Source organism: Oryzias latipes, chromosome 1 (genome assembly GCF_053564925.1).
Source record: "Oryzias latipes strain Hd-rR chromosome 1, Olatipes_Hd-rR_3.1".
Lineage (NCBI taxonomy): Eukaryota > Metazoa > Chordata > Actinopteri > Beloniformes > Adrianichthyidae > Oryzias > Oryzias latipes.
This window is the reverse complement of record NC_136237.1, coordinates 38,137,607-38,148,532: the sequence shown is the minus strand read 5'-3', so window position 1 is coordinate 38,148,532 and position 10,926 is coordinate 38,137,607. Positions and strand designations below refer to the sequence as shown.

The 10,926-nt window shown below is 45.7% G+C and overlaps 2 protein-coding genes across 2 annotated transcripts; both read left to right on the top strand.

The window, feature by feature from the left end:
- The first annotated feature begins 557 nt into the window (after positions 1-557).
- LOC144992128 (putative transposon-derived protein F52C9.6) lies at positions 558-3,793 on the top strand. The gene is made up of 2 exons (XM_078947034.1): positions 558-1,146; positions 3,142-3,793. The coding sequence occupies exons 1-2, from the start codon at positions 661-663 to the stop codon at positions 3,688-3,690; spliced, it is 1,035 nt and encodes a 344-aa protein (XP_078803160.1). The 5' UTR covers positions 558-660; the 3' UTR covers positions 3,691-3,793.
- An 807-nt stretch (positions 3,794-4,600) lies between these two features.
- Positions 4,601-8,351, top strand: LOC101157346 (ras-related protein Rab-33B). The gene is made up of 3 exons (XM_020710476.3): positions 4,601-4,935; positions 7,574-7,752; positions 7,824-8,351. Exons 1-3 carry the CDS (start codon positions 4,717-4,719, stop codon positions 8,152-8,154), a joined length of 729 nt encoding a protein of 242 aa, XP_020566135.2. The 5' UTR covers positions 4,601-4,716; the 3' UTR covers positions 8,155-8,351.
- The last annotated feature ends 2,575 nt before the right edge of the window (positions 8,352-10,926 follow it).

Here is a 10,926-nt window from a genome sequence, read left to right as displayed (position 1 = left end):
TCAAGTTTTTTTTCAGCTTTTACAAACAAAAGATTAGTCCAAAAAGTCTGCAAAGTTCTAGTTCCGTAAGGACCGCCCAGTAGAACATAAGCTCCGCCCTGCCCAGAATCAGAAACACAAGGGGCACTTGCTACTCTGAGGGGTAGATCAGGCCCATAACACCCCACACTATTAAAAAGATGTTCTAAAGTACAACCCAAAAGTCTTAAAATATCTATGCATGTTTTGACCCCTTTAGATCCAGACATGGAGCCACAGCTTTCACTGTCCAGTCTGACCTGATGACCTCCACAGCTGTCATGACCTCAGGATTGGTTGATGTAAGGATCCAGAGAGACCGACTTTCACACATTTATCTCTGCAGTGGACATCAGATTAGTCTGAGCTTTTAGAGTAAATAAATTCCTTTTGTTTTATTATGTCCTTAATTTTCCTTCCTTTTGTCATTAAATATTTCCTGCTACTTCCTCTCTCCAGATTTAGGCTTTAACCCGGGAGAACCCAAGAACAATTTTCTTCACGGCTTTTAGAGTTAATTTGACTTTTGTGTTTTTTGTTTGTTTGTTTTGTTCATTTTTGGGTCGCAGGAGTTAACAGGACCAGCTCTACACCCTATCTAGGGTGCTGGAGGGTTTGTGGGAGTTCGCTCATCCAGTCCATATGTGTTTTGTGGATTTGGAGAAGGCGTTCGACCGCGTCCCCCGTGGCATCCTGTGGGGGGTGCTCTGGGAGTATGGGGTCCGGGGAGCCTTACTGAGGGCTGTCCGGTCTCTGTATGACCGGAGTAGGAGCTTGGTCCGCATAGCCGGCAGTAAGTCAGACCTGTTCCCGGTCCACGTTGGACTCCGGCAGGGCTGCCCTTTATCACCGGTTCTGTTCATAGTTTTTATGGACAGAATTTCTAGGCGCAGCCAGGGGCCGGAAGGGATCTGGTTTGGGGACCACAGGATTTCCTCTCTGCTTTTTGCAGATGATGTTGTCCTGTTGGCTTCATCGAACCGGGACCTCCAGCGTGCATTGGGGCGGTTTGCGGCCGAGTGTGAAGCGGCTGGGATGAGGGTCAGCACCGCTAAATCTGAGGCCATGGTCCTTGACCGGAGAAAGGTAGTTTGCCATCTCTCGGTGGGTGGAGTGTCCTTGCCCCAGGTGGAGGAGTTTATATTTTTTTTTTTCTTTTTTAACTTGTTCTGTCCAACAGCTGAGCAAACAGATTAGAGCTGAAGGCTTTTTGTGTTGGACAGGTTTTACTATCACAAAAAGAGGTTATATAGCTTCAAGAAACTAGAGTGTAGATTTGTATAAACCCCTTTTTGTCGTATTATTTTTTATTTATTTGTTACATTTAGTGTGTGTGGGGAGGGAGAGGGGAAGAATGTGAGGGGAGGGTGGAAGAGAGTAAAAGGAAGAAAGGTGAAAAGGTGGGGGATACAAGCACTGATTTGACTAAGTTATTAATTTAAGCTGTAACAATTATACCAGATCTGCTGGAAAGACGAATGTTACATCAAAGGTGAAAATCTGACACTAAGATGAGCGAAAAAAAAAAAAACTGTCCATCAATACACTGTAGGTAAGGAGGAGGGATGAAGCAGACAGGGAGCAGTGTGGCAGTGTGCACGTGGGGGTGGAGATACATGCATGCTGCCGACGTGAACCGTGTGTTCATAAAGGGAGCCAGATCCTACCCAGCCAGACCAGCCAGACCAGGAGAGGGGAGGAGAGCCCCCCAGGCCAGAAGCCCCCCCAGCATCCGGACCCAGGCAGCCCGGGAGGGGAGGAGGAGGGGACCGCCCACCCCACCAGCCAGGCACAGAGAGGGCCCCCCTACAGGGGCCCCCCCAATGCCCAGAGGCACAAGCGAACCCAGTGTCCGGCCCCCAGGCCACAAGACAGGAGCGCTTAGCCGTACCAGGCGGCAGCCATGGGGGCCACCGGGCGCCGGACACCGAGACAAAGGCCAGGGACGAAGCCAGGGCCCCCGGAACCCATGAGCCGGCCACCACCCGACCGGCGCCCCGTCCCCGCAAGCCAGCCCAGGCACGCGACCCTAGCAACCCAGGGATCGCCACGCACCCACAGCCACAGCCACCCCCCTAAAACCCTACGCACTACAACCCCCCCCCCCCCCCCCCCCCCGCCATAATATCTGACCCCCCCTCCCCAACCCTCTCAGTGCCCTCCCCTCTCTGTGATGGGGAGGGAAAGCCCCAGAGGGTCCCAGCGAGCCAGCCCCCAGGTCGGTCCTACCCATGCACTCACACACACATACTCACAATCATCTGGTTACCCTCCCTACCCCCGCCGCCAAGCAGTAACCCCCCCCCAGCCGGCCGACCCCCAGCGCCGCATGCCCGACCCTTCCCGCAGCCGACAGGACACCCATAAGCCCGGCCGCCCTGAGAGGACCAGGCGGGTGAAGACCGGCGGCCCCCCCCCGACCCCACCCATGTATGGAGGTGTGGGAGTGCTGTGTGTGTGCTGCAGGTAAAATAGGAGGTCACCAGTGTGGGGGGCTCCACCGCTGCCAAGCCGCAAAGCCCCCCACTCTGGAGTCCCTCTGTGAGTGTGGTGTATTTGCTGTGTGTGTGCTGCTAGCATGCAGTGTGTGTGTCTACAGAGGAAGTTAAAATTGTGGGGGGGCCAGCGAAAGGTGAGCACGGATGTTTCACCGTGCCCCCCTACACCAGACCCTCTCCACAAGGCCCTAGATGAATCAGAGTGTCTAATATGCAAGTAAAAAGCGGGGAGGAGGGCGGGTGCCAACGAGAACCCAGAGAGGGGCATCCCCAGTGAGCCCCGCCAGCATACCCCTCCCATCCAGATCCCGGGGCCCTATGTGCCTGTGTGCAATATTTGTTTGAGTGAGAGCGGGGAGGAGCGGGCGGATGGGCACAACCGGGGGAGAAGGCTCCCCCGAGCGACCGGCCCCCGAGCCGGCCGCGGTAGGCGCCCCCCCTCCCAGAGCGGCCGGGCAGCCAGAAACGCCAAGCCAGTCGCAGTTGGAGGCCAGAGCCTCGCGGCGCCGAGAGACAGCCAGCAAGGAAGGGTCCCGGTGCCAGAACGCGGGGGCAGGGGGTCCAACCCCACCATTCATACCCTGGCCCCCCTAAGGACTAGCACACTGCCCCCCCAGGCCCCCAGGTGGAGGAGTTTAAATACCTTGGGGTCTTGTTCACGAGTGAGGGAAGATCGGAGCGTGAGATTGACAGGCGGATCGGAGCGGCGTCCGTAGTTATGCGGTCGCTCTATCGGTCCGTCGTGGTGAAGAGAGAGCTGAGCCGAAAAGCAAAGCTCTCAATTTACCGGTCGATCTACGCTCCAGTACTCACCTATGGTCATGAGCTATGGGTCATGACCGAAAGAACGAGGTCCCGAATACAAGCGGCTGAAATGAGCTTCCTCCGCAGGGTGGCTGGGCGCTCCCTTAGAGATAGGGTGAGAAGCTCGGTCACCCGCGGAGAGCTCGGAGTAGAACCGCTTCTCCTCCACATCGAAAGGAGCCAGTTGAGGTGGCTCGGGCATCTAGTCCGGATGCCTCCTGGACGCCTCCCTGGAGAGGTGTTCCGGGCATGTCCCACTGGGCGGAGGCCCGGGGAAGACCCAGGACACGCTGGAGAGACTACGTCTCTCGGCTGGCCAGGGAACGTCTCGGGGTCCCCCCAGAGGAGCTGGAGGAAGTGGCTGGGGTGAGGGAAGTCTGGGCATCTCTGCTCAGTCTGCTGCCCCCGCGACCCGGTCCCGGATAAGCGGAGGAAGATGGATGGATGGATGGAGGAGTTAACAGGGGCCAATAAATTAAAAATAAATAAATAAAAGTATAAAACATTTTAAAAGAAAATTGAAAGTATTGTAGCGACCCGGGGGTTAGCGCTGCCTTCAGCCCCAAAGGCTCATGGAAAGTGGGGAGCTTTAGGGTGAAACCTTGAGTCAGAGGGCTGGAAGCTGAAGTGACCCTCCATGCTGTTCGGGCTGTATGGTGTGCTTGATTAAACGGGCTCTGTGCTGAAAAGGAATTTCTAGTGCTCTGCCTGTTTATTTCCTCTCTGAGACTGTCCGGGGTCGTGCGGTGTATGGGGCACGGACAGCTCTCCAATGAAGCCATCTAAATAGCAGTCTTGCTTTTCCTTCCCCACTAAACTGACGGTCCGGCTGGATCGTTACAGTATTTAAAAAACAAAAAAGACAGTGTCCAAAAATAGAAAAGGACAAAAACTTACAAAAAAATAAAACAGATATAACAGCTTAAATTCATATAAAAATTAAAAATAGAAATAAACATAACGTTTTAAATATATAAAAAATAGCTAGGAAATAAAGCATAAATATGTTAAAATAAAAATAATAGAAAACGTAAAAGATCAAGAAAAAAATATGTAATATAGTTAATTAAAGGTATATTGATTAATCAATTAAAAATATAAATTAAAAATGTACTTTTTTAAAAGAAAAAAAACCTATCGTCTAACTATATAAACAAATAAATAAATTATTTCTTTTTAAGAACAGGGGCCAAATTTGACCTTGTGGGTTCTCCAGTTCTAAATGATTTAAGATCCAGGTTTAGAATGATTTTTAAATATTTCATAAAATCACCAACAGGGGGCAGCAGCGGGCGGTTTCATCAGGTAAGGGCTGTTTGCGCGGCCCCGCGGCGTGGAGCTTCGCCGCTGCGTCTCCGGACACTCAAAGCTGGAATTCTCCCGGAGCGCCGCAGACATGGAGTCGTCGCTGGAGTTCTCCAGCTCTCTCGGGAGTATTTCCTCCTTAATCAGCCGGTGTCGGACCTTCAAGGTGCTCGTGATCGGAGACTCCGGAGTGGGGAAGACGTGCCTGACGCACCGGCTGTGCGCCGGAGAATTCCTCAGCAAAGTGGAGGCCACCATCGGCGTGGACTTCCGCGAGAGAGTTTTGGAGGTTGAAGGAGAAAAAATTAAGGTAATGCTAGAAAATTAATCTAATGGGAGTTTTGTTTTTGTTTTGTTTTTTAAGGGCAAAATTGTGTTTAACTGGATTGGCAGGCACATTTATACATTTACGCACACTGAGAACTAAAAACTACTTAGGATGTTTTTAACTTATATGATCCAAAACCTCCAAACTTAAGTCATCCGTTGTCCTCAGACTGTTTACACTGAGCTGTTTGTCCGCAGCTGAATGACGGAAAATTCTCCTCATGGCAAAAGATTAGTGGAAATGCGAATTGCAAGACTCGTGCATTCTGCTGTTCCCCGGCTCGTATCCTGAAAAAACGCACCCGATTTTATTCAGACTACAGGTTTTGACAATGCCTAATGAAAGTGGATTGTTTCTTAGAAATAAACATTCTGGAAAAAAAGTAAAAAGATTTAGAGATGAGAAAAACATTTCCCCTAAAGGTGCTGTGGCTTTATGTGTGCACTACCACTCTTATTCAAAGCAGCTATCATCACTGCTTCTTTAAAAAAAGGGAACATGTTTATATTTCTATGACATATTTAGTGTCAGACACTTTTTTATTTCTCGATGAGGAAACAGCGAGAACAGATGGAGAGAGATGCTCATGGTCATTGTTCATAAAGAAAGGTTCAGTCTTTTCAGAAAAACATCTTAAAGGTTGAAACAGAAATGGAATCAGACAGAACCTGGACATGAAACCAGCGTCTGTTTGAGGGAGATTCATAAAATGCCCAAATTCCTGGAAATTATGCAGATTCTTCCAGTAGCTGATCTTACAAACCCACACAGATGAAAACTGTGCTTTTTGTATTTTAGCATTTTTCTGATGACGGAGGACTTTTATTTATAAAAAATCCAGCTCAAAATTGTATTTGTCAGTATTCATTTTTTGTAATCGTTGTGAATCCAGAGCAGACGGCCTGCCCACGAGCTCCCTGCTCTGCTCCATTCTGATGCAAACACTTGCAGACGCCTGGATCCATGTACGTCTCCTGGATCCAAACTGAACGGCTGGATAGCTCTGATATTGCTCGCCATTGTTGTTGCCCTGGTTGTCTTAGGTTGGCGCTGTAAGCTAATGGGAGAGAGTGTAAACAAAGATCTCTCAGTAATGGGGAGGGGATAAGGGCGGGTGGTTTTTCTGAGTTTTAGGTGGGACGTTCTGAAACGACACGTTTTTTGATTTTGGCTAAAGACGGCATAATCCTAATTGATAGACCACTGGGAACGCTTTGAAAATAGATGGAAAGATGATCAGAGCGGCTTTTTAAGTCAGTATGTTCATTTATTCACTGAGGCACGGTTTGCACAACATTTTCCTTCTGGTTGTGGTGATTAATGAACATTGTGTGAATTTAGAGATCTAGTTTGAATATTAGCATGAAGCAGCAGCTCCACCATCCCTGTTTACAATCTGAACTTTCACCAGAATGACCCTCATGGAGTTGTTCACATCACTCTCGCATTCGCTGAAATGTGACATCAACAACTATCAAAGAGCCATGCATGCATAAAGACTGACAAACAATACAGACAAACAAAACATAACAAAACAGAGACATCAGCTTCACAGTATTTAAATTGATCTGCATCCAATTTCAGTTTTCATTCGTTTTGTGTCTAGCCTGTTTAAAAACTCCACTCAGATCATCCTTAGCTTTATTTTCAAAGCATTCTCAGTTGTTTTTAAATTATGATTATGCTGTCTTTAGCTAAAAAAGAACAATTAGTCATTTTCTAGGACATAGTTTCTACAGACCTGCAGGAGTTTATTCAAAATTCACCTTTAAGATGTGGGCAGGACCATTGGCAAGTAGCAGCACCGCCACCCTCTCTCCCCTCTCCTTTTCTGAGAGCTCTCTGTTTACACTCTTTCACTATCTTACAACGCCCATCACCCCCAATCTAACATTAACAGTGCAACAAAAATGGCGAGCAATATCTCAGCCATCCAGCTGTACAGATTGGATCCAGACAATGAAAACGAAGGCGTACTCCGATCCAGTCGTCTACAAGTGGATGCGTTGGAATGGGGCGGAGCTTGTAGCCCACCCGGCATATGTTCGACGTCACAAATACAATCTTTTTCCAACGTCATTTTTGTTCCGTCTGCTTCTGATTTACGATTTGAATAAATAAATATTCAGAAAGGCACTTTTGAGCTCAGTTTTCTAAATAAATGTCCTCCATCATTAGAAAAACGCCAAGCACATGTCTAAAGGACAAAAAGCAGCATTTTCTTTAAATCTGTGATACCCCCCCAGAATTCTGTAAAAGTTTCCTGTTTTATTTATTTTTTTCCCCAGCAGACCTTTATACAATTTAGGCTAAAAGTGAGACACACGAGTTTTTCCCCAAATTTCCCAAACTGTGTCTTTGTGTCTGAGTTTTGTGTCTACCAAAGGCCGTCACTTTGTCAGGTCTTTGTATTATTTTGCTCTCTTGGACTACTTGCCCTTTCATCAAGCAGATGAACACATTTTTGTTCCCCTTAGCGCTCGGTTTCTGCCTCGTTTGAGGTATTTCAACATTTCCTCTAGTCTTGTGTGCTTTCTGTCTCATTCATTTCCTGTTTTCTATATGTTTGGGTCTTGGCCGCCCGCTCTGGTTCTATTTTTTTTGCCCGGATGAATTTCAGCTGCAGCTGTGGGACACAGCAGGACAAGAGCGCTTCAGGAAGTCAATGGTGCAGCAGTATTACCGCAATGTCCACGCCGTGCTCTTTGTCTATGACGTCACCTGCCCCGCCAGTTTTAGAGGGCTGACAGCCTGGGTGGAGGAGTGTCGCCAGAACTCTTTGGGTCACGAAATACCCAGGTAACAACTCACCTGCTAGGGTTTCTCATCACAGAAACAGGGTTCTGTTCTGATGTGACGTCTCTCTTTAGATTTCTGATCGGGAATAAATCCGACCTTCGAGATGCCAGTAAAGCTGATCGTCAGGTGAGCCAAGAGCTGGCTCTGAGCTTCGCCAAATTCCACAGCATGGTCTTCTTTGAGACGTCCGCCAAGAACTCGCTGCATAAGATCGCGAAAGGACGGCACAGCACCAGGGAGACGGCGTACCAGCGGGACGAGGTGGAGGACATTGTCTCTGCTGTTGGCGCTGCTCTTAAAAGACACAAGAAACCTTCCACCGTGACCTCCCTGACATACAGCGGCTCCTTTAAAATCCTCAACAGGAGGAGACCAGAGAAAGATCCGTGGACTTGCTGCTGATTGTGGTGCATGTTTTCAGATGAGATTTTTTTTTTTCTACCAAAAACAGAAACGTGGAAATCCTAAGTGTCCCTCCCACAGAGAGTTTTCACATTTGTCCCTTTTACAAATGGGAGCTATTCAGAAATGTGTATATTTGTGCTTTTTAATGTTTATGATGGCTGCAAAATAAAAAACAGTGATTCTAAACATCCAGGTGACCTTTGAGTGCAGGGCGGTGATTGTTTTCAGCATGTGTGGTCTCTGCGATGGAACCGAAAACCCATTTTAGTTCCTGTGGTAAAGAAAGTGTTTTGATCAATCTGTTGAAATACGGAGTCAGCTTTGGGAAAGCTGCAGAAAATATTGTGTCCTTATTTGATATTCTGGTAGTTTACACAGTAAAATTAGTCCAGTTGATATTTAAAAATGTGGCTTCGGAAGACATTTTTTGGTTATATTTTTAACTTGTAAGAGCGCTGAAAAGGTCAGACGGTCAATCCAACGGGGATCCGTTTCAGCTCAAAGAACCACGCCAATGAAAACGGTGTTTTTAACATGTTTTTGTGGCATTTTTCTGGTGATAGATGACATATAAAGATAGTCTTAAAATTCCACATGTATTTTATTTATTGTAATCGCTGTGAATCAGGAGGAGATAATGTTGTTGGAAAAACCTGTAGCAGTGACGCTGAGGCTCAAATCTGTGGGTCACAAGCTCCCTGCTCCACTAAATTCGGATACATCAATTTGTAGACTACAAGACCCGGGAACGTCTTTTTTTTCCTCGTCTAAGCTGGAATCTAAACGGTATCGCTGGATAGCTCCAATGTTGCTCGCCATTTTTTTCTTGTGGAAATGTTGGGGTGGGGTTATGAAGGGCTTTGGGAAGTGGGAAAACGTGTAAACAGAAAGCTATAGTTATGGGTGAGGGGACGGGGGGCGGGATTGCTTTGCTCCAGCAGTCCAACCAACATGATTGGATTGGGACTTCAGTCCCAATTTTATAATTTTAAAACCTCAGAGGAAGGGGAACTTTTAAAGAGGGCAAACATTGTTTGGATTTCGAGTCAAATGGTGGTCGACTGGAAAGGTTTTTTTTTTCCCAACCGTGTGAAATTAAAATGTTTTTGTCCTACAAGCCACAGCACTGATCTAGCGGACACTATTCCAAAATAACAAATCACTTATTCCACGAAAATTTCACAAAAATGATCAGACTGCTTGTTTTTTTAGGATTTGCTTGAGTGTTACCCTTGTGCTATCCTGGGCACTTTACCATTGGGAGTTGGGTCATCTAAACCCACTAGACAGTGCTCTGTACCTTTTTTATTCAATGATTTGTGATCTTCACTGGTGTCCATGGATTACATGAAATCTTTCCACCTTTATCCACCTTTGTCATGGTAGGAATAACACGTCAATGTAAGGGTGGGGTCATCTAAGATAGCACAAGGGTTAAAAAAAATCACTTCTATAAAAAAAAAAAAACTCCCTGTACTTTAATAGAGCAGCTTTAATTTCCCCCTTTACCCTTATTTAAAAGTCTTCCCTTTGGATCTTTTAGTGAACTCCAGATAAGTAAAAGTAAAAGCTTGTAAACATTTAATCAATCCAACAGTTTTGTGGAGTTCAAAGATCTCTCAGCAGCAAAAGTCTTATCAGAGTAAGGAAGAAAACATGAAAATCAATCAGACAGTTCAGTCTTTGGGAACTGACCTTTAAATGTAAGCTTTTTCTGTCAGGCTTAAAGAGGGTTTACTTCGATCAATGCAAAAAAAGAGAGGCTCTGGCGTTTGTAGGATCCTGTGTGCATTTTCTGTAATTGTTGTAGTAAATTTATTGGTTTATTTTGTCTAAATCAAAAATATAACTAATAAAAATATCTTGTTTTGTGGGGAAAAATCTTTCAATGTAGTTTTAGTTCTGTTTCCTTTGCTTTCCTATTTCTGATATTTAACCCTAATCTTTTTAAAAGGCTAGAATTGCTTTATGAAACCAGCATGAAATTGATAAAGTGTTAGTTCCTAACCACTTACATTAATGATTAACCTTAGAGCTTGGCTGCACCCATTGTGTGGCTTGCATTTAAAAACACAAATGATTTTCCCATAATTCCTTACAGGCACAGAAGGGCCTGTTTTCCTGATCCTCAATCAAAGAATAATCTATGAAATAAAAGTGTTTTATTTGAGTCGCATGGATTGAGACCATTTACAACATATTTAAAAATATCTCTATTATTAGAGTGATAATAGATGCAAATGCTTCAGACTAAGGGCCAAAACCATATTTGGTCTAATCTAATCAATCTTGTTCTTTTGTCTTTTTATTTTGTTCTATTTTTTTTTTGTTTTTTTGATCATCAGGCCCACAGTGAGAATCAACCTCCCCGATGCAGGCAGCTGTGACTGAGGTAACAGTGGAAAAAGTCACATTGGTAAAAATGTTGCATCACTTATATAAAATAAATAATAATAAGTAGAGCTAAAATATTCAAAATTAAATTTAACAGTTCACGAATTGATTCTGCCAGGAAACTGTAACTAAAAACTCAGTTAAAATGTGGATATCAACAGTTCTGTTAGACGTGCAGGCCTCGGGCTCTTTAAAAGGCCGGTCTGGGGATGTGTGGGGTATAGTAGTGGACAGATGCTTTTCTGGGTTTTGGATTTACCTGGAAAAAGCCAACGCTGAAGGACTTCGGGTTTGTCAGAGTGCATATGGTAAAAGCAAATCAGATAAATAAGATAGATCAAGACCTGTCAAAAATTCTAAACAATTAAAGAACCT

What these genes read in the sequence shown, in the direction of transcription:
- LOC144992128 (XM_078947034.1), top strand. Translation starts at nt 661, where the DNA reads ATGTGTTTTGTGGATTTGGAGAAGGCGTTCGACCGCGTCCCCCGTGGC. An exon ending in GTGGAGTGTCCTTGCCCCAG is followed by an intron (nt 1,147 to 3,141) that starts GTGGAGGAGTTT and finishes CCAGGCCCCCAG; the next exon opens with GTGGAGGAGTTTAAATACCT.
- LOC101157346 (XM_020710476.3), top strand. Translation starts at nt 4,717, where the DNA reads ATGGAGTCGTCGCTGGAGTTCTCCAGCTCTCTCGGGAGTATTTCCTCC. An exon ending in TTGAAGGAGAAAAAATTAAG is followed by an intron (nt 4,936 to 7,573) that starts GTAATGCTAGAA and finishes GATGAATTTCAG; the next exon opens with CTGCAGCTGTGGGACACAGC. An exon ending in TTGGGTCACGAAATACCCAG is followed by an intron (nt 7,753 to 7,823) that starts GTAACAACTCAC and finishes GTCTCTCTTTAG; the next exon opens with ATTTCTGATCGGGAATAAAT.